Here is a 23,666-nt window from a genome sequence, read left to right as displayed (position 1 = left end):
CCATCCATCCATCCATCCCTGCCTCTCGAGAGAATCAAGAATGGGAACAGGGACAGCCACAGCGGTCAATCTGGGAAAGGGTTACTCTGGGAGCGAGGAGCGGAATAAAGAAAGCAAAGGAGAGAGGAAAACGTGAAGGGAGAGGAAAAGAGAGGAGCGAAGAGAGGAGTGGGTGAAAGGAGAAGGGAGGACAGAGGGCTGTGCTGTGCTGTGCAGGGGAGAGAAAGGTAGAGCAGGTCTGGAAGGTATTAGCCAGACCATGCGAGTCATTCAGGCACAAACTTAAAAGGGCATCTATCACAAACCAGTGGGTAGAAACCACCCTGGGACCACAGCGTGGCAGATTAGATCATACCTGGGTCATTGCTGTGCGTGTGAATATGAATGTCTGCATGTGTGTGTGTGTGTGTGTGTGTGGTGGGGAGGGGGTGCTTGCTGGAGGCTGAGACTCCAAACAGAGACAGAGTCGAGTCCTCACTTCCCTCGGAAGGACAGAGAGAGACGCACAGAGACACAGCGACACGCCTCACTCCAAAGTGGCAAATGGAGCCAAACTCACCATCCGATCCCGCCCCTCCCCAGGCCTGACTGATCACCCATCAGTAGATGATTGCGTAGCATGCGCCCAGCTCCCAGAGCTAGGGTGATGGAGTACCATTCGACATGGTGTCTGATATAACCATACACCCCATGCCCCCCTCACAGCACCGACCCATTATAGACAGAGGGGCTGGGACGCCTTCCACTCTGCTGTGCTGTTCTCAGGGGCCCTGAGAACATCACTCAGCCATCTCTCTGCCTTCCTTAAGAGCTGCTGGTGTGGAGGATGGAGACATGACTACCTCAATGACTGGGCCATTACCCAGGCACAGATCGAGAGACAATTCTGCCGTCCTGAAACCACAATCATGTGGACAATTACCCCAGTTGTGGAGGAGAAGACTGGAGACTGGATGACAGGGAGAGGGATCTTGAGGGAGAGAGGAAGAGAGAGGTGCAGAGATGAGGAGACAGAAGGGAAGAGAAGTGCCGTGGACAAGAGAGAGGAGAGGAGAGAGTTAGGGCACTGAGGGAAAGAAATGTCAGTGCAACCTTGCTGGTGCAGAGGAAGGAACATGCATCAAAAACAAAATCCACTAGACCAGAGAGATGAACATCTCAAAAGACCTATGTATCGAAATGGACCTAATATGATTTTGTCCTTCTTAGTTAAGCCGTGAAAAACGGGAAATCAGTGCAATAATTCCACGGCAAAGCGTTCTGCATATTAACGTGAACTTTGCACTGTTCTGATTACTTGTACTCGAGTAGACCCCCTATCTCAAGACTGCAAATCTCTCAAAGAGCCAAACACCCATATTTGTCATGATCGGACCGTAGCCCTCGTCATCTTATCGTCCACTCGCACTCCACCTCAATCAGACTGAATCTGTGTATCCTCAATCAGACTCCTAAAGCCAAGTCTCAATCAGTGACCAAGCTTCTACTGGTCACGTCAGCGCGGATAACAAACGACCAACTATTGTGAAAAGAGCCTGTGACTGTTCAAGTGGTCTGTTATGTCTCCTTCCCGGGCTCGCTGTTCGAGTCATCCCAGCCACCTCCCACCATGAAGACGTGGCCCAGAGGCTACATAAGGGGGCACTGCTCACATACAGGGTGGCAAACGGACGCGTGTACGTGCCTCTGTGTGTGTGTGTGTGTGAGGCCAAAGCTAGTCACGGTATATCAGTCTTATCTACAGTTTGTAGATATGGTCTCAATGGCGGGGCATTTGTGACGCCTCGTTGCTCCTCTGATCTGTGGAATGTGGGGGCTGATTCCGGAAGATTCCAGATCCCTGGAGGATATATCTACACCCAGGTCCTGGACTCCAGGGAAGAGAGGCTGACGCTGTCAGTGTGAGATGAGATGGCCGGGCTGATTGTCGTGCACGGCACACTACACGCCCGTGACTACTATGCACCCCCTCGCAGCGCACAGCGCTGAGAAACATCGACACGCGCCGCCTCACCGCGGCGTCCTGAGCAAGCCCACACAGCTTCACTGGACCAACAACACAGTACGCTCGGCAGTTTCCAGTTCAATGCCTCGCTTGCTCCTTCCTCACTCCATGTGATTGTAATGACGCTGGGATGGTCGGTTCCAGTGAGCAGGTAACGCCAGAGCGACGCTTCCGAAGTTGGAAGGACAGAGCTATGATGTGGCCAGTGTGCTCCAGTGGACCAGTCTCAGATCCTCCTTAGCTAGGAGGACCCCCCCCCCCCCCCCCCCCCCACTCCCTTTCCTGATCCCCTGTCAGCCACAGCACCCAGATATAAAAAAAACACCCCTGCGACACACACACACACATCCATGTACCGACGCCTCATCCACGCGAGCACTCTAAAAACGAGCACGTATGCAGACAAGCTCGCGCTTCCACGCACCCTTTGCCCCCTCGTCCAGGTGACTTTGGGTCTGCTTCAACACCTCGCCGCATAACCCCCATCAATCACAGGGGCTAATCTCAGGTTGGAACTGACACCTTCATTGTGCTGGGCCTTTCTGTACGGCTGCCCCCACATAAAGGGTAATACTGGCTGCCCGGCTTAGCAAATGGGCCGTCCGCTCGGAGCGTGAGACCAATTCCAGAGTGCCATGCCTCTGAAGTGGGGCAGGCTCGGTCCAAACAGTGGACTGTAGGATCTGGACAAGCCAAACAACTCTGTGGAGCTTCAACGCTATGAATAAGAAATCTACTGGGGGACTCGATGGAGGGATGGATCCGAGATATTCATTCCTCGACATTTTGGAGGGAATCTGCTGGATATTGTCCTTGCAAATGTATGAAAGAGAGTCTAATATGTGTGCCTGTTTTTTTTTGTTTGTGTGACATTAAGCTCCAATTTTGCCTTCCAGCCCTCCTTTGTACCCCAGACCTTTATCCCAACATTGATGACCTGGCCACAGAAACACCATCTCAGGAAACAAGCCTGCTCTGCAATAAAGTGCTGGGGCAGGGGGCCTGGAGAAATGTCCATATGAACTACAGACTGTTGGGCTGGCTGGGCATATTTCCAATAATAAGAAAACCCCTCTGGCTATCACTTCCATTCTTTCTGGTCCCCCCACACCCAACCTCTTTTTTCCATCTCCAATCTGTGCCATGCCCCTTGGAAAAGCCAACACAAGCACACACACACCCTTCTCCGCTGAAATAAACAAGGCAATTTCAGAGTGTTCATCCCTCATTCAGCGTGGGTATCTATCACCCCTATGCTCTAAACAGATCTTTTTCATTTTCTCGGCATGAAGAACACTTTGTTTTCAGCCCTGCTGCCAAGATGATAGCAGACAGATAGCGGAGCATCACGTCTGTACACAATGTTCTCTTCACCACGACCTGTCTGTGTGCCATCACCTGGTGTTACCGAGACAGGCACAAAGACACGGATGCGCATGAAAACGGTTTATCTCCCTGTACGAGCAAAGTGTGTGTGTGGACGTTTTTGTTCGGACACATCCTGCTGCCTTCGACATAAAGCACCTCTGTTTGCGATGTGACGTCTCCAATGTACAAGACGAGCCATCTTACTGTCAACACATAACAACACGAGGTTAAGCGAAGGGGGGGGGGGGGCGTTATGGTCATTTACTAGTAAACCAGTGAAACGAACGGCATTCGCAGTGCTGCACACGGGAGAGACCACTCACCTTGAACTGAGACCACGGGATGCTCCCTCCGGCTGCACTCTGGACGGACCTGGGGGGACAGGGGAGCGAGCGACGCGGGCGTCGGCGGCGACGGCAGCAGGGGATTCTGGGTAAGCACAATAGGGAGGAGTTGGAGGAGGAGGAGGAGCAGCAGGCCGGGCACAGACAGGGGGGGGACGGCGGCGGCGGCCCGTGGCGATGCAGTCATGGTGATGGGGGCGGACCTCTCCTTCAACTGCCAAGGTGGGCCTCTAGGATGCAACTGTGAGAAAGAATGGAGCAGAGGGAAAGAGTAGGATGGAGAAAGGGGGATCGACAGTGGGGCAGAGAGTAGAAGAGAGAGGTAGTATAGAGAGAGAGAGAGAGTGTTAAGACACAAAACAACTTCCTTTTTTTAACACTGAAACCCCGAACCATGAAGTACCTAACATCTAACCTTAAGATAGTTATTGAAAATGTGCAATTAAATCTATGAAAGTTAATTTAACGGCTGATTCGTATTGGAAAATTGAATGAGAGGGGAGCCGTTCAATGGTCTACACATTTCCAAAAGGCAATGTGCCAGATCCACTTAAGGTCTCCGGTTCATAGAAATGTGCTCAGTGAAAGAAAAATTCCTCCATTACTTCTTCGTAGCTCTTTCTCCAAAGAACCTTCTGAAATAAATACTTTGGAGTACTTGACACATCTGCATGCATAAATAAAAGCCACACATCTCATCTCCCCGGCCCCTGCAGTGCTATGTACAGTGCATGGCAGTCCTCAGCCTCTTTAGACTCAAGCTGCATTAGTCTGCCTCATACCCACACACCCGTCCCCAGGAAATGCAATCTCCTGCAGACATAACATATGAGAGTGTGGCACTGGGCTGAGACCGGCAGTTCATCACCGACCTCGCAGTGTCACACAATGTTAGTGTAGCAACCTGTGATATCATTAGATTCCCCAAACTTTTTTCCAGTCTTTTTGCATTTGTAGAGGTTGGGGTCTTCCTATGTACCGTTATTCTTTTTAATGGGTTGATCAATAACAAATTATTAGCTTGGTTGCATTGCAAATCAACCGTCTTGCCTGTGATCAATTGCCGCTTTGACTATAGCTGGTAACTAATGAGGTAAACGTGCACGAGTCCAGATGTTTGCGTTAGACTCAAGCCTACAAGCTTGTAGGACACAAACTCACACAACATGACAGAGTACAAGCCTCTGTACACAATGGGACTACTGTCTGGGAGAGTGTGTGTACACGCGTGTGTGTGTGCGTACCAGTGTGCATGCTTGACTGTCTTGTAAACTAGCTTTCAGAATTTGTTTGGTACACACAGCCTCTGAATGAAATTGCATTTTGATCCCTTGAAAAATGAATAACATTTTATTGTGTTGGATCTATCTCAATCCAATCAGGTAAAATAGACCAGTTCAGTAATATACAATGTTGAATACACAACAATAAATACAACAATCAACATCAAATAAAATTCAGAGTCTAAATGGTTTTTAATATTTCACTGGTAATAGTTTTTTTTTTCAGACTAGAAAGGAGACCAATGGAGTAAATCCTGCCCTTGGGACAACAAGCTTGATAGTTCAAAGGTCATCACATTGAGTGGAGTGTGTGTCCAGGTTAGGATTACAGCAGGGACAGATTTAATACAATCTGAATTAAGAATTCAGTGATCTACAGACACATATTGGAGACCCTCACCTCATTCTCTCTCACACACATGCATGGACTGTAGGCTCATATAGTAAGAGATACATGTAGACATGTTCAAACACACGTACTGTCCACATCTAATCCCCGAAACTGGCAGAATACTGCCCTCAATATTTCCCCACACTCTGGACTGGGTCACAAAAAGCGGGCAGAGTTGGCACTGGTTATGTGTGTGTGTGTGTGAGTGTGTGTGAGTATGTGTGCCCCCCACATCCTCTCCAGTGAGGCCACTCAGAACATCAGACAGTCATTCAGATTTCCTCCCTTGCTGTTTTGCGGCTTAACACTTCTGATTGCCAAAAGGAAACCAGGGCAATCTGTGGCACAGGCTTGATGTCTCGATCACACACGCACGCACACACACACACACACACACAAACACACACAAGCTCTCTCTGTCAGTCAGACAGCCTGGAAGAGTGAGTCAATGATCCTCAGACAGTGTGCACATGGATTAAGGGAACATCCCCAGATTTGACTAATGAATGCTCAGGCACGACTGGTTGTCTGTGGCTCAGCCAATGCTGGGCTGTGGAACTTCCACCATTCGGATCTCACACCCGTCTACAGAGTTTTCAGCAGCCGACGAAACATGGAACATGACGACTCCAACTGCCGCAGAGGGTCATACAGAGCGGGACAGAATTGTTGTCAAGGGACACGTGAGACCCCCCCCCCCCCCCCAGTCCAGTTCTGTCTGCACCATCACACCTCGGTGTTGGCAAAACCCCCCTTTTTCCCCGACCCGCTCCCTGTCGATGCTAGGGCGTTGCCGTGGCAACGGAGGCGGCTAATGAGCGCGCTCATGTCTGCGATGGTGAGTGGGGACAGGTAGGATGGGACTGTACAACCTGCACCACTCCTCGTTAATGGCTCGCAGATTCTTAAGAGTTTTATCCCGGGGAGAGTTGCTCGGCTGGTGCTTTCGAAGCGCCAAGGAGCGCCTCTCGTTTATGAGCAGTCCTCCTAATATGCTCTGCTCCTCCTCCGTCTCCCAGGCCACAGGAACTCAACAGCCTCCGGCTAAACTCTACCTTTCTCCCCCCTCTGAAAAGAACATGAGAGGGGAGGCGGTGGACTGTTAAACACCCTGACTCTAAACACCCCTTCTCTTCATGCCAGAGTCTATCACTTCAGGTCCCCTGAGCCCGCAGGCCGTGGGCCTTCCTAGGCAGGTAGGCCAGTCTCTCTCAACCACACAGAGATTGTGGACGCACCAACTCACTATTCCTTACCTTGCTCCTATATACTTCTCTCTCTTGCCCTCCTTTCGTCTCCCTCTCTCGCTCCCTCTCTTTTCATCCCTCTCAGCCTCTCCACTGTCAGACGAAGGTGTGTTACAGCTGCCCTCACCCAGGCAGATTGGTCTACTCCCCACCCACCACCCCCCCCCCCCCCCCGCCCTGGGGAGTACTTCTAATCACAGCTCAATACAAACTCCCTGAACCTAGTCTTGCCTGAATCAATTAAGACACTGATTAGATTGCTTCCAGTCCATCTATTGCATAAAGACAACCTATCCTGTATAACAGAGGGGGGAATGTTTTTTGTGTTTTTTTTTACGGTTAAAGGCAAATGCATTGATGTTTTCGGGCATGAAGAAATAGTTTCCTCAAGAAAACAAATCGAATATTTAATTGGTAATTCCTAGCCGGAAGTCTCAGAGGAGGAATCTTTCCGTTCCGCAAGTTTCTTTGATGCGTGATCATAAGCTGGTTTGATTAGATGTGATTGTTAAGCATCTTACGTTAGGATTTATAATTAAGCTCCCATGAGTAAGTGTGTGAAAAATGTGTGGTTGTGAACGGAACCGTATGCCACCCTCCTGTTTGGCTTAAGCGCCAGCAGCATACCAATACCTTCTCATCAGAGAAGCAGACAGGCTCGTCCAGCAGCAGCAACTGCAGGTGACCACACCTGATTTCCAACTGAAACTGACATCAGAGCACACAGCCAGAAAACAGCATAGATTGTCACACACTTCCTTTCAAAAAAGAATCCAATAATTGACCTGATATAGTTTACACACTCAGCATCATTTTGGATAGCAGTGTGTGTGTGTGTGTGTCTGTGTGTGTGTGTGTGCGTGTGTGTGTGTCTGTGTGTGTGCGTACGTGCGTGTATATGTGTGTGTGCCTGTGTGCGTGAGTCCCTGCAGTGTATCAAACCATCCAGAACACTAACCTTCGCAGAAACTCAATTGCACACATATCGACAGCATATTGTCATCCCATTCAACCTCCCCCCCCCCCCCTCCTGAGGGGTCTGGTCCAGCCGGGGTTACATTGACCATGTCTAATTGCATTCAGCTCAGCCTCACCAAACCCTTTAATGCCTGTCCCATCGGGGATTTGGGGGGGCCTTGGGGCCCCACGAAGACCCAAGAGGATGGCCTGCAGATAGAGGCTACACACTTGGGGAGGAACGCAGGAATGTGGGGCAAAATGGAGAAAGGGTGACATAAAGGACCTTTTTGGAGTATGAAGGGGTGCCGGGGGGGTCATAGAAAGCATCTCTTATTGAGTCTCCCCTCTCACGCATGAGTGAGTCTGCTCAATCGATGAAAGGGCTTTCCCAAGGAATGTGCCTGGTTGACCTCAGAGACAGAAAGCAGCCTTGGGACTCTGGGGAGACATCGGGGAGGAGCAGAGCGGTGTGTGATTAGCCTGTTCTGGCATGTGTCTCTCATCCATTTGTAACTAGCTATTGGTCCAGAGGACAGATAAGACTGGAACCACAGGTTACAAATGTTGTGCCCAAAAGGATTTGCGTGTGCATTTTTGCAATTGTGAATTTGCAGCGTTGTTATTCCCGGCAGATACCTCTGTCTCTGTGATATATCTCTGAAAGTGAAGCACCAGTCTGTGTGAGTGTGCATGCTTGTGGGTGTGTGTCTGTGCGATGTGAGCAGTCCCTCAGTAATCATGGCTGCTGGGGTGAAGTGAAGGAGGAGTGAGAGTGCTGCTGTGGCCATGGCCTCCTCAGGCTGAACTAGTCCACAATATGAAGAGGCTTTCACAGCCGGTCCTGCCTGTCTGTCTGTCTGCTTGTCTGCCCGTCTGCCCGTCTGCCTGTCTGTCTGTCTGTCTGTCTGTCTGTCTGCCCGTCTGTCTGTCTGCCCGTCTGTCCGTCTGTCCGTCTTCCGTCTGCCCGCCTGTCTGTCTGCCTGTCTGTCTGTCTGTCCGCCTGTCTGTCTGCCTGTCTGGCTGTCTGTCCGTCTGTCCGTCTGCCCGCCTGTCTGCCCGCCTGTCTGCCTGTCTGTCTGCCTGTCTGTCTGTCTGTCTGTTTGTCTGTCTGTCTGATTGTAGACAGTGTATGCCAATGCAGCAAACCTGCTCATTAACAGAGAAGCAAAACATTCAGCACTTTGGCCTGTTTACTTGTCTAATTCCTATAATAACAAGATATCGGAGCCGGGAGGCCTAATTGTTGTGAATAAAGCCTTGGCACACCTGTATGCTTACTCCAACTATAGGGAAGACAAGTGCAGGCCAGACCAGCACTTACTCAGCTGTTCTCCACATGTCCAATAAAGACTACCTGGTCTGGAGGCTGTTTACTCTGTCACACCACACACATATTAGTGTACACCACAACCAGAACCAAACAGAGAGTCCACTCACCACCTCAACCCCAAACATGTACACATCCACGTCAGACGTCAACATGGGCGAACCTCAGGTCAGAGGTCACGTGTCTCTCCAAACTCTCAGAGGGAGAGGTATTTCCTCCAGTCCTCCAGTCCGCCACGGCCCGCCACGCCCAGCCCAAGCCAGCGAGCCACATCAAACCACAGCCACCACACCCCGTTCTGTAATAACACCCGTTCGGGCCCTCCAGCAGCCTATTATGACATCAACTGGCAGCCAACCCTCACCTCTACTCCGACAGACAGACAGACAGACGATTGGACAGACAGTGCAGGCTGTGCTGCCTACACATTTCTCTCAGTCTACCTGATACCTGTTCATTGTGCTGTGGAATCTCTGATGACTGCATTGATTTTACCCTCTACCCAGCCAACTGGTACGGGATGTTTGGCGGGATGAAATGCGAAGGAGAATTCGATCCAGTCAGAAAGGTGTGTGTTCACGTTTTCACTCTCCGCTGGCATGCTCAGTGGAAATATGAAACCTGTAATTGTGGGCCCTACGGCTTGTTAAAGCATTCTAACTTCAAAGTTGAGCAAAACATCAAACAATCATTTTGGATAGTCCCTGTTGGGATGACTACAGTAGATTTTCAGCTATAAAGAATATAACAAATCAACACTTTATTGGGATTGAAGAGATCCAGTGTTGAACCCTTACTTGCCTTATATAGTCCTCAATTCTAATATTCATACTCCAAGGTGGGTGAGGTGGGGGGTATAAAGAGGAGCCTCCAGCATATGACTTATCTCGTTCTCCTTTACAAATGCCCAGCAACTGGCAGGGGGCCAGGAAGACGAGACAGGGTGACCCCCCTCCTCCAGGACTGAGGGTGAGACAGGGGTGACCCCCCCTCCTCCAGGACTGAGGGTGAGACAGGGGTGACCCCCCTCCTCCAGGACTGACGGTGAGACAGGGGTGACCCCCCCTCCTCCAGGACTGAGGGTGAGACAGGGGTGACCCCCCTCCTCCAGGACTGAGGGTGAGACAGGGGTGACCCCCCCTCCTTCAGGACTGAGGGTGAGACAGGGGTGACCCCCCCTCCTCCAGGACTGAGGGTGAGACAGGGGTGACCCCCCTCCTCCAGGACTGACGGTGAGACAGGGGTGACCCCCCCTCCTCCAGGACTGAGGGTGAGACAGGGGTGACCCCCCTCCTCCAGGACTGAGGGTGAGACAGGGGTGACCCCCCTCCTCCAGGACTGAGGGTGAGACAGGGGTGACCCCCCTCCTCCAGGACTGAGGGTGAGACAGGGGTGACCCGCCCTCCTAAGAGTGACGACCAGCTGTTCCCTCAAAGAGAAGTCTGGCCCTCGAAGCCCGGTCATGAACAGGGTCGTAAAGGTCGGGACTTGACAGGCTGGACTGGAAACAGATGTGCTCCAGATACAACGGCACCTGACAGCACCCACCTGACAGCACCCTCCTGACAGGACCCTCCTGACAGCACCCTCCTGACAGCAGCCTCCTGACAGCAGCCTCCTGACAGCACCCTCCTGACAGCACCCTCCTGACAGCACCCACCTGACAGCACCCTCCTGACAGCACCCACCTGACAGCACCCTCCTGACAGCACCCTCCTGACAGCACCCTCCTGACAGCACCCACCTGACAGCACCCTCCTGACAGCACCCTCCTGACAGCACCGTCCTGACAGCACCCTCCTGACAGCACCCTCCTGACAGCACCCACCTGACAGCACCCTCCTGACAGCACCCTCCTGACAGCACCCTCCTGACAGCACCCTCCTGACAGGACCCTCCTCAGGTCAGAGAAGCTAAGATAGATGGGGATGCTAGCGTGTGTGTGTGTGTGAGTTGCTTTTCAGATATTCAGATGCCCTCCCCAGCCTTGGCCTGTGCCATGACAAACCGTGTTTCCCGTTTCAGCGCATTACAGTGAATTATCACGCCAGTTAGAGTGGGGTGAAGGCTGTCGTTGTGTGCAAGCAAAGGCGGCATTGCAAACCAATGATGCAGACAGCTCACTCCAATTAGCTGCTATCTCAAGGACAACATGACGAGTGCTGTTCTAATTAACTGGAGCGGACACCAAACAAAGCCCATCCAGACGGGCCCGGGGACCGTTTAATTGATGAGCAAATTGATTACAGACGACTTCAAAAGGAGCCTTGATCACAACAGAACACTTGATATGAAGAACAAAACAATCCGGAACAGACGCACGTAAACTGAGATGTAAACTTGTAAGGGGTAAACAGTCATAAAAGACGCACACACACACACACACAATACAGGCAGGCCTACAGTGTACTTGACAGACTTGTAATGATCGGGGGATGAGTGTTGAAGGTGGTGTTGTGTATGTGGCCATGAATGTGCGGGTGATGATGTGGTCGGTGACCCGGGGAGGGAGGAGTGAGGCTGTTATTAATGGTGCTCAGCCACCGTTGTGATCCCATCAGCAGGGGGTGGGCTGTGGGGCAGACAGGCGAGGAACACTCTCCCTCAGGCTGGCTCGAAGGTTGGATCTGGAAGACCTGGCTGGATTCAATCAGAGACTCTGCCCCCCCCCCCCACACACACACACACACACTCACTCCCTCTCCCTCTCTCTGTACTATCCACACAAAAACACACCACACACACAGCTTATAGAACAGATGTGTTTTGATTTGAAGAGAAATCCTTCACTGGGATAACCTCTTCATATGGTATTTGTTCCAGAACACAGCTAGTCTCCCAAAGGACTTCACTGGCTCCACTGCCACACCTCCGACAGTGGCTAGATTCAGTTTATGAGCTATGAGATAGCCTTGTTGTGGTCTTGCTTGCACTATTCTGTACGTGAGGCCTCTTTCTGTCGTATTTTGAAAGAGCAGTGGGGAACTAAAGGGGTTATCAATGGCTCCCCGCTCCTCCCAACCTTCAGCCCAGGCTGCAGTAGCCGACAGGTGTAATCTCTGTTCATTGTCAGACACACTCCACTGCTCCAGCCCCTATAAACCACAGGACACAACAATGTACAGCTCGGCGGCTGAGACACACTACAGAGGACTCTGCACACAAGTCACATTTTGCAATGCGTCTCCAGAAATGCTACTTAAAAATACATTCAGAGCACAGCAAAGGATGTCAGGTCGTGTCACAATGAGGTTATTATTTTTTTTTTTACTCCCAACTGTGACATTGTCTTCCCAGTGCTGAGAACAGACTTTATACGCTGAACTAAGCTTGCTCACAGGTATATGACTGCAGTGTGAGTCAGAGTCACAAAGTCATTGAGTCTTCATGCTGAATTCAAAGTCCGCTCTTGCCATCACAACACTTCCAGAGCCCTCCGTGGCTCATTATCAATCAATTAGGAAGAGTCTCTAAGCATGGAGCCAATTACGGAGCAGACTTAGTGAAGCGGACCAGGAAATAGTACTGCTACTTAATTAACTTCACTTTCTGTGAAACAGAGAAGCCGGGGCTAGATTAGGGTGGAAGAAACATTCAACAGTAAAGTCACTGGGCGGCAGGCATATCTGGTGAAATGGACAGTGTTTTATTTCACAATCCAGTGGTCTATATTGCCCGTTTCAGAAAAAAAATTGATACATAAATGCTAATAGTGGCAAGAACTGACATATTCTCTGGTATCAAACCACAGTGGGGTACTTAATACTGAGAGGGATCAGGCTGGAGAGAGGGTGGTACTGGGTCACTGTAAGAGGCAGGTACCAGCAGACCTGACTGAGGTCATAAGGGCTCAGGCCTGATTAGTTCCTCAGCACCGAGAGTACAGCCACAGTCACACCAGCCTGGTCTGGGAAAACAGGAAATGTAAATGAAACCGTTTCAAAACGGAGTCACTGTGACTAAGCCGTCCAGACAATTGTTAATGTCACTTTTAATTTGAGGAAAGGTCAGCTGACATTCAGCGATGATACACTTATTTCACATGCTTTGTTCAAAGTAAATACCCCTTCAGAAAAAGGACTGGCGTCGAAAAACGGTGATCTCCACAGACACCCCCTATCTCCCGCTGGGGATGGAATTAAACACAAATCTTCACAGAGTCAAGTCAAGTTCCACCCGTTCCATTACTTTTATTAGATCTGGTGATTTGGTGCTTACTCCTCTGTCCCCCCCGCCCCTGGCTGTCTTACTCCCCCCGCCCCTGGCTGTCTGGAAGTGGCTCTGATGCCAGCAGCTCTCAGTCTGGGGAAAGGGCAGCAGACAGGTGGGCCGTGTTTGTCAGAACAACCCCGGATGCATGGAGAGAACTGATTGAAGGCTTCCCAACATAGGCCCCTGGATCTGCTTCCCCTGGTCGGGTTGTCACAGCTGTGAGAGGGGAGAAGGGGACTGGCTCTTCTGGACCCTGCGGGCAGACTGATCAGAGGGTGAAGATGGAGGTACGGCAGGAGGGGTGTGGAGAAAGCGCTACTACGCTGTCTCCATCACGTTGCACTTATTGGATTTTGGCTGAGGGGCATTCATCACTCTCTCTGCCATTGTGCTGCTCAGGGAACAGACGTAGAGGTTTAATAAAACCCAACCTCCTAACCACCTCTGGAGGCCGGAAAAGGGGAGGCTTTTGTACTCCAAAATGAGCCGTTTTTGGAAAAAGGCATTCATTTTGCTGTTGACGTTTACAAAAGCATCCATCAGGCGCACGGCGTGAAGAGGTACCCACAAGAATCAGGAGGGCAGGAGACATTCCCAGAAAGTAAAGAAAGTAGCCCCGTGACCTTGAGAAGGGCTCTGCCCGGGCTGGGCAGAAGGTGTCTGGTCCCTGTGGTGTTCCGTGTCCTCAGAAAATCAATTACAACTGCTACACAGGCCTAGCCTGGCCGCTCTACACCTCTTAACAAGCCTCCTCAGACTCCATCTGATCCACTGCACCTTCACAAGGGCAACAACACGTTCTTCGCCTAGGGGGCAACAACACGTCCTTCGCCTAGGGGGCAACAACACGTCCTACGGCTGGGGGCAATCCAAATTGGATTACATTTCTCTCATTATAACTGGTTCTGACAGCACTTGTGTCATACGAGAGAATCTGAATCAGAAAGGGATTTATTTGCCATGAAAGTTTGCACAGACAAGGAATTTACTTTGGCAGGAAGGTGCATACAATAAACATACAGGAACCTAAAATTTAAATAAGTGGACTATCTATACTAAGGGTACATTGGGTACATAAACTATCAGTACTAAGTGGAATTAGAATTAAATAAAATGTATGATAAAATAAAATCTAAGTTGTCATAAAATAAAATATAAGTTACCACTTGCAATATAAAATACAAATATTATAAAAATACTAATGTGCAAGATACAATTGTGTAATGTAATGTGACAGACTTATCTCTGTGTCTTTGACTCGATTCAACTTTTGTCCTGTTCTACCTCACCCGCCACGCAACCTTCCCGCTCCTTGCTCCGTTCTCCCCTTTGCTGTCTCTACTCTCCTCCCACCCTTTCTGCTTACACGCTCCTGGATGTCAAAATGTTGGATCAGAACCCTTTGAGCTCACCCTCCTCTCCCCCCCTCTCTCTCTCTCCCTCCGTTTCCTCTCTTCCTTTCATTCCTCTTCCTCAGATGCCCTCTCCCTCTCGTCTGAGTTTGGCAGGGATCTAAGACTCAAAGCTCCACATTCACATCACCATTACACATACAGACACACAAACGCAAACACACACACACACCCTCCTGGGGATTATTATGGGATTATAAAACAGAACAATGTGCCGTGTCTCAAAAAGAATCAAAAACCCAAATCTTTCACATCTCAAAAACATTTCCTGTTTCATTGTTCTGATTTGAAATAGTAAAGTATCTTAGATTTGCCAACCAACTTTGAGCTCAGTTATTCAAATGGTCTCATTAAGATGACTGTTGCAGAATACTTTAATCTGATATACGCATGAAGGAACAAAACGTGTTTTCATTAAACCTGGAATGCTTTGGACGGAAACACTTTCTCCTAACCGTGTAATATTAGTTTGTTCAGCTGTCACCGTAATTGTATTTGAATGGCTTCTCTGGTGAGGACTCACACTTCAGTCCCCTCCAATATCCAGTTTTCCCTAACCCCTAACCCTAGCCCCTAACCCTAACACCAAACTCAAGCCTTAATGTAATTCTAACCTTTAACCGTAATTCCATCCCTAACCACCCCAAAAATACATAGAAATAGCATTTGAACTTGTCAGAACCACAATTGTCCTTCCACACACACACACACACACACTCAGGAACATCAAAAGGTCAACTGCAAAACACTTAGATCTGAACGCAATCACCATTATCTGTTCTCAGTGCTGTAAACAACCCTATTTATAAGCTGAGAGAGGAAAGGAATAGAGGAGGAGGGGAAGGACTTGGAACAGTTGGATAGAAGGTCACGACTGTGCATCTCTTACACTCACAGCCTCTAAGTGATCTGGTTGTTTACATGATATCAGTAGAACTGTTCATACTCTATAACTGCATATACCTGCACTATATGTAAGGAAGTGTTTTCAGTTGGAAGGTCCTATTAGTACCCAGCAGTTCATGAGGTAAAGGAGCCTCTGCTGCTTGTATAAAAGTCAGTCTAATGAGGGGAGCAAGGGGATCTTCCTTTACACCAAAGACAAACTATCAAAGCTAGCACTAGCTGCTCACAAAGCACACACACACACACAACAATAATAACATCCATTGTGTTCTCATTTTGAGATAATGATTTTGGCATCCAGTTTTAATTGCTGTGGGGTTTCAGAACACAAACTGTGGTTCCTGCCTGTTTGAGGCATGAGGCAGGCTTTGTGACAAGGAATTTGGAGATGAAAATGAATGCAGCAACTGTGATCGTTGCCTACATTGTCACTGTCCCAGCGCACAACAGCTTTACTTTCACATTCCGGATTCTAAAGCCTGTGACCCTCTTTCTCGCTCTCTCTCTCACTGTCTCTCGTAACAATATTTCTGCCATGTACTGCAGATGTAACATCATGGCTTTCTGTTATGGGAAATTCATCATAATGATTGCATTCTTTGTTGATCTTTCTCAGTTAGTTACATGAATGAAAAGTTGAATTAAGGCGTTCAATAAACAATAGTTATGCTACTGATCATTCCCTGCGCCAGAAGATGTATCAACTGAAGATGAACACTGTCCCTGGATGACTAAAGATGAAACTGGCTACATTATACTGTAGCTTCATCCACATCCCTTTCCAAGACTGAGGGAAGCCATTGTATGGCCAGTTAAACACAATACCTAGGCATTTTGTGTTTTTTGAGCCGAGCCCATCTAGTACGATACTCGTTGACAGATGGCCCAGCGGAAGTCCAAACTGGCAGACAAAAAGGAGCAGAAGGCTCGTCTAAAAACACAGGTGGAGCTCTGACCCAAAGCTCACAGGCATTAGTTCAAATGAGTTAAGCTTACTGAAGGAGAGATCTGCATAAAGTTCTGTGCTCATGAAGAAATCTGTAATGATGTGGAAGGGTGATGGAAAGAACTGAAACATACTATGACATACTATAACTATCTTAATATAAGGCTATGTACTGTCGTTTATAAAAGTGTCTGGCACCACACCCTCTAGCAAATGTCAAAGCACTATTTGTACTCCATTGCTTCAATAATTTGTCCATGAACACTTACATAGTTCCAAATCATTTTCATGTCATGTAATGTTGATTAGAAGAGAGAAACATCTGATAATCTCATTTTGGAATGGCGAGAAGTGACATTTTGATCAAATGGACTGAATTATGACATGGATCCCTTGAAGCTTGATTCACTGTGTTACAAAATTCAGACCCTGCACAAGGCATGCGAGCAACGTCTGTTGTTGGAGTGAAAAAAGAAGTTTCCCTAAAGACTTCTGTGAGCAACCAAGGACGACAGCAGAGGGGTAGAGGCAGAAGGAGAAGGGACTGAGCACTCAGATCCACTCTCTACATCTTTAAAGACCCACACCTTGCTTTTCAAGTTTCCATCTTCACAGGGGCGAATAGAGTGCTATGGCAACAGCAGCATCAAAAATACATCTCATGTCCACCTGATATAGGGGATGTGTCTCTGGGTTCGGGTTTTCCACAAGATACTCCAGTGATGATTGGCCATGTCTTTGTTATTCTCTTTCATGGTGTGCAGACTATTCATTTATTCTTTTGATTAGACTGCTTTCAACTAATATGTATTCAATAAAGGCACAGGATATAATGTTTTTATATAGACCCATCATATAATGTAATACTGTCCATGACAGAAAAATAGGTTAGTGGGTACTCAGAAAGTGTTAATCAAGCCCTATTGTTCTCTCAAAGAGTGAGAGGATGTAAAAAAAAAAAAGACTCATTGTATTCGAAGGGGAAAAAGAAAGCAAGAATCCCATTCCTTTTTTCCACCAGTGCCCTTCTCCAATCTTGATAAAAGAAGTGATTTATATTGATGGTGTCTTCATTGGGGTTACTTAACTCTAATGAAAATACTTTGTTCCCTGCCCCCTGTGACTGCAGAAGAATGAAGAGGGGGGGGGGGGGGGCTTAAGGTGAGAGAGACAACGAGAGGAAAAGAGAGAGAGAGAGACAGAGAGAGAGAGAGACAGAGAGAGAGAGAGAGAGAGACAGAGACAGAGACAGAGAGAGAAAGGCTGGCTATAGTCCAGCTGTCCCTACAGGAGAGTCTTGAGACAGGAGGGGCAGGTCTATAATTAGGAAACAACCAACGGCCCTCTAATCCCTTCTGAATGATTAAGCTCTAACGTAGGGTTAGAACATTGATTGACAACATGTCCAATGTGCTCAAACTTAGTTCCTCACAATCCAAAGAGAACAGTATGTCTACAAGCTCTCAGGGCACAGTGATGTTTGGTCAGTCTTATACTGTCTGGCAGACAATATTTGAACATGTCTTTGAGTATTCAATGGCAGTTTGTGGTCAAAGGAAAACATGTCATAGTTCACATGGCACAACAGTGAGCCAGTCACAGTGGGCCAGGGGGCAAGTTGTGATTAGACATTGACATGAAACCCCATCACTTTAGAAAGTGCCAGCTCTATTGTGTTGGGTAATGAGAAGTTGGAGTATTGTCATGTATCACTGAGAGGTCTGGAATGCCATTAGAACGAATGCCATATTATATGGGGTTCCCAATAGAAAACATAGATCACCATCTTATTTCAAAACACAGTTCTCTCAATAGCCAATCACCTTCCTCTTGGCAGGCCGTTTGACCAATCAGTATTGTTTATAGCTAGAGATTGGAGATTGTTTACTTGCATGGGTATGGTGGATAACACAGTGTTTGTCAGATTACCAAACAGTCTTAGAAACTTGTATACAGAACTCTTCAAAATTAGGAGGATCGTTTACAGGTCTTTCCAGGTCTCATGCACACGAGCATACACACTACAAAACAACCGTTTTGACATAAACAAGGGGTTTCTCTCTCCACGAGTGTGCTTTGAACAGAAAACACCCCAAAACATGGCTATCAGCCATCTAAAGCTATCTAAAGTATGAAGAAAGCACACGCAAATAACTGGACCAAAGGGAGATTCGTGAAGTTGAGCGCAGATTTATATATGTTTTCAAACTGTGGCCTCCCTGGCTATTGAGCCAGGATTCACAGCTGTACTCTGGGGCGAGGGGCAGCTAATCATCAGCCAGTTAGCTACTGCAGTGTTCTGTGATCCAGAGAAGCTGATAGAGGACCCAAGGGCCCCGGGCACACAGCTTAATGACCCTGGGATCGGAGCAGGATTTACGGGCTTGCCGGTCCCCACCGTGGGCCCCTGGACAAAAGCCTCTCATCTATTTATGCTGTGAGACCCAGCTCATCAAGTTTGTGGCGGTGCCAGAGAGCTATGAAACCTTCTGCCTGACTAGGATTCGCCATGTGACAGCTGCTCTGGTCGACCTGTTTCCAAGGTGTGGTTTTGGCTCGGCACTAACAAGTTTTGTGGATGTGATGTAGTGGACAGTTGTACAGGCTCTGCGCAGCCTAACAAGACAGGTTTGTGAAGTCTTTTGATAAGTTCATGTTTCACCCGCAGCATCTTTATGCCTGTCCATAGATAGTGCACTACTGGCAACCCTCAAACCTGAGATGCGAGGGCCAGTGCGGACAATGGACTTTTGGAGTTAGTCAATAATTGAAAGAGACATTCAATTTTGTCGACAACCAATCATCTTGTAAAATACCAGGAGTATTGGGGGGAGGGGGTGTAGAGAAACAATCGCCTGTACAAGCATGAGAACCACCTCTCAAAGGATCGCGGGAAATACACAGGCTCAACCTTGACCAGTCTCGTATGACCTCCGGAAGCTGTGAAAAGCATCAGTGACACGTGCCATCAAGACATCACTTTCTAAGTACCCTCACGCTGACATCACAGTATAAAAACACGACGAGTATAGCTGTGCAGTTCCCGCCGAAGGCCGAAGACCTCCTTCCCCTATGTTGAGGAGATGGTCGATGGAACTATGTCATGGTGGCCCTGAGATGAGGTCTGCTCACCCCCCCCCCCCCCACCTCCTGTCTGGAGAGAATGCTCCTCTGTGAGGCCGGCTGAGGCTCTGCCAGCGGCCCCTCTCTTTGTATGGTGAATGGGCAGAGCTCGGCCACGTTTTAAGCCACACTAATGTACCATGGCTGGACCACAAAGGCGCTGTGGTAATTTGCCAGGGATAATGACCTGCCTTTAATTCAGCCGACCGAGAGTATTAAAGAAGAAGCCCCACGGATGAGCCCCATTCTGGGTCTCTCTCCCTGTATCTCTCTCTCTCTCTGTGTATCTTGCCGTTGTTCACTGTCTCTCTCTCTCTCTCTCTCTCTCTTGCTTCCTCTCTCTCTTCCTTCCTCTCTCTCTTTCTCTATGAATCCACTCAGACTTGAAAAGGAGCTTGTTTTCTTTAGGCGTGTTGTCATCCTGAACCAAATATCAGCAAACAACAGCGAGGAAGAGGAGGGGGAAACATGAAAACATGGCCGCTACTCCTGGGCTTCCTGATGACCCCCCCCCCCCCTCAGCAGAGGGGACAAAGCCAACACAAACGCAGAGGAGCTTCTCCACTCTGGGCCAGTGACACACATGAGGAGGAACATTTGGGCCATGAGCCCAACCAGGCTGAGAGAGGCTGAGGCAATGCTATGCAGAGGAATTACAATTAGTAGTAGGAGCAAGTGGCAGCCGGCATGCCAGCACTCTTATTAGTTGAATAATATACAAAAAAATGCAACATATGACAGCGGGGAAAGGGGGGTTCCAAAGTTGGCTTGGTTCTGTTTCTAGAAAGCTAGATTTAGAAGTTTGGGAGTTAGTGTCAAAACTATCTTGACAAGCTCCGCTCTTTTTCTCACAGGGTACACTTCCAACCCTACCCTCACCCAGATACACTCCATCTCGAACCCTTTAGAGACAGCCATCTCCGTTACTGGCTTGTTTTAGATCTATCTCTCTCTCTCATAATACTTCCGGCTCTCTACTGTAGGTGTTACATAAAGCTCATATAACTGAACGAGCAGAGACGAGGCAGACCTGCCTGGTTTGAAACACAGAGCTCTGATTTGCACATGTAGAGCCAATTACACTTAGTTAGGTCTCCAGCGGACTACTGTCGACTGAGACATTGAGGTTTGTCTTTGTAGAAGGAGAAAAGCTGTGGGTAGATGATCTCCAGTGTTGCCCTGTAGGATAAAGGCTTCTCCCCTCCCTCCCTCCCTCCCTCCCTCCCTCCCTCCCTCCCTCCCTCCCTCCCTCCCTCCCTCCCTCCCTCCCTCCCTCCCTCCCTCCCTCCCTCCCTCCCTCCCCTCCCTCCCCTCCCTCCCCTCCCCTCCCCTCCCCGCTCCTCTCCTCTTCCCCCAGAGTCAGAATAAAAGGATTTCACATAAAAGGCTGCACCCCTTCACCACAGGGCTAAAGAGAAGAGGGGGAGGGTATGAGAGAGAGAGAGAAAGAGAGAGAGAGAGACAGAGAGAGAGAGAGAGAGAGAGAGACAGAGAGAGAGAGAGAGAGAGAGAGAGAGAGAGAGAGAGAGAGAGAGAGAGAGAGAGAGAGAGAGAGAGAGAGAGAGAGAGAGTGATGGAGGGCGGAAGAGTAAAGAGGGGATGGGGACTAGCTCTCAGCATCCTTCCTTTGGACTCCACTAAGCTGAAATATGTGAGCAGTGGAGGACCTGGAGGAAGTGGGGAGGGCACAGCAGTAGGAAACCAATTCATGGACAGGCAACATCACACTACAACTCTTCAATGAGCAATGAGGTCCAGAAAACCTTTACAAGTGCACATTTAAAAGTTAGGTTCTGAGAGGTTAAAAGACAGAGAGGCAATGAAAAGTCAAGTGCATTCCTGGTTGGCGAGAGAGGGAGCATAAATCAGATATAAAACTGATTCACTGCCTCATATCAGTAAGAACAGAAGGCACTGTGTAAAAGTATAGTTGGAGCCAGGGGATTGTACTCACCAGCTAGGCATCACTGGCACACAGTCCTGCTGGGTACAGATGGGGTGGAGAGGGATGTCTCTCCTTTGAAACCTTTTCTGAGGACAAAAAAAGAGGGGTGGGGGGGGCGAGGGTGGGGGGGGGGGGGTGGTGGAGGGGTTAGTCTTTCAATAGCTCTCTGCCTCCTTTCCATAAGTAGCGTGGAGTGCCACAAAGAGCAGCCCGCACTCTCGTAAACAAACCGCCAACTTCTCAATGAGGGCAAGAGGGCGGGCCGGGAATGGCATTTAAACAGACGTTTCACAGGCTGGAGAGGGAGAGGGGAGGCGGCACCCCAACTACATTTCACTACATCCACTGCCCACGGCCCCCTTACGGCTCCAATAACAACACCTTCATTACCGTCCACGTCTTCAGAAGTGGTAGACAAAACAGAACTTACAGAGGGTGTGAACAATGGTAAAATGAAGGGAATCGATTCAATCTCATTTGCGGAGACGTTCTTTTCAATCAATGCACTGGCAACGTTTAATCAAACACACAAGTCAGTGTTGAATATTCTGATAGCATTTTGGGGGGATTTAGCCATTTCGATCCGAGCACCGCACACAGCAAATTGGAACAAAATAGTCTTATTTCGTTTCTACGGCAACCTCTGTTTGAGGCTCAGCCATTGTGCTTCCCTGTGGTGTCAACTAACATGATGTTCTCATCTTACATCCTTCACTTTCTCTTAGAGTAAAAAAAGAGAGCAAAAAAAAGACAAGAAAAGAGAACATTGGGACTATAAAAGTCTGGCTTCTGCTTCAGATTCTGCTCCATTTCAGATACAACAAATCCTCAGCACATACTAAGTCACTCCAAAATGGACACACTGGTTATTGTTGCATTGTTTGAACACACACATAACGCACAGGCACAGTGCTATGTCATTACAGCAGAACCGAGGCACTGTAGATGTCCGAGCTTTTGTGAAATAAATGCAGGGACACCAAGGTTACAGGGTAACAGCAGCCTCAAGCCCCAGATATCTTAGACAGTGCTGAGGCCCATCACATGGACAAATGAGGTGGAGAAATGCTCGTAAGAGGATTGCCAGCTCTGAATCTCAGGGTGAAATAACACAGCAGAAGGTTAGGCTTCAACAAAAGCAGCCACATTCTGCTGTGTGGTTGTGGGGGGCAAAGCTTTGTCTAACTTTCACCTTCCACTGTGGTAAACGTGAGGAGAAAGCTCTTTAAACAGCAGGACAAACTAGTTTAAACGTGGGCTGTGTCTGGCTCCTTTCACAAGTTCTCTATTTTACTCTCGCTCTCTTGCCGTCTTTCTTCCCATCTCTCGCTCTCTGTCTCTCGCTCTCTGCCTCTGCACCCGGAGGTCCATTTAGAGACATTGGCAAATATCCACTTCATGTCTACAGTAGAAGGACGAATACACCTTTGAAGGAATCGAAATGAAATGGACAACCACAATGTCAAGCACACCAGGAAATGTGACAAATGTGTATTAGCGGACATTACATTTTTGACAAACATTTACGATCCGGATCTTTGGTCAGTCTCAAACATTAGACTCGTTCGATCCAGCAACATACAGCAGGACACAGAAGAGGTGGAAGTGGAAGTTATTGTTTTGGGGTTCCACTTAAATTCCCAATTAAAATCCCAGTGTGTGAAAATAAATGGTGTAAATGTGAGTCTCACCAGAGGCTCCGCTCTGGTGTTAATTAGAGACATTTCTCTGTCCCCTGAAGGACATGCGGTGCCACTCTGCCATGCGTGCTAACACACTGCCCACAATGTGTCTGTGTGTGTGTGTGTCTGTGACTGTTTGTGTGTGTTTCGTGTAAACCCCACCTGAAGGGAGCAAACATTGGAACAGAAGAATAACTGATAAACAAACTGACAGAAGAGCCGTGTCAGCGAGAGTTTGACCTGTTCTTCCCTTCTCATTCAGACTATTATCAATCAGCCTGCAGTACACAGCCCTGGGACTCTTCAGAGCCCAACAGCTCAGCAGTGAACACTCTCAAAGACCCCCAGCCTGATAGAGCAGGCTCTGACGCAGTCAAGGGCTTAATTAAGATTAGGAGAGGACAGAAACAGAGGCCTAGTTAGGCCTGCGCCACCAGGGTTTTAAAACTTTACCCTCCACCCTCAGAACTGCCTGGAGGTCAGTGCTGTGTGCTAAGACTTGTTGGGAATGGGTC

At 48.6% G+C, this 23,666-nt stretch overlaps 1 protein-coding gene across 1 annotated transcript in view; it reads right to left on the bottom strand.

Annotated features, from left to right (window-relative positions):
* sema5ba (sema domain, seven thrombospondin repeats (type 1 and type 1-like), transmembrane domain (TM) and short cytoplasmic domain, (semaphorin) 5Ba) overlaps positions 1-23,666 on the bottom strand; it is an 82,044-nt gene that overhangs the window by 42,596 nt on the left and 15,782 nt on the right. The window contains exons 2-3 of the mRNA XM_084689403.1: positions 21,479-21,555; positions 3,697-3,958 (exon numbers count right to left, since the gene is read on the bottom strand). Of these exons, the coding sequence (XP_084545529.1) occupies positions 3,697-3,904 (208 nt within the window). The 5' untranslated portion in view covers positions 3,905-3,958; positions 21,479-21,555. The remainder of the gene's footprint in view (positions 1-3,696; positions 3,959-21,478; positions 21,556-23,666) is intronic.

Source organism: Hypomesus nipponensis, chromosome 23, assembly GCF_054491055.1.
Source record: "Hypomesus nipponensis isolate SF chromosome 23, ASM5449105v1, whole genome shotgun sequence".
NCBI lineage: Eukaryota > Metazoa > Chordata > Actinopteri > Osmeriformes > Osmeridae > Hypomesus > Hypomesus nipponensis.
The sequence above is the reverse complement of the archived record's forward strand: the minus strand, read 5'-3'. Positions and strand labels throughout refer to the sequence as shown.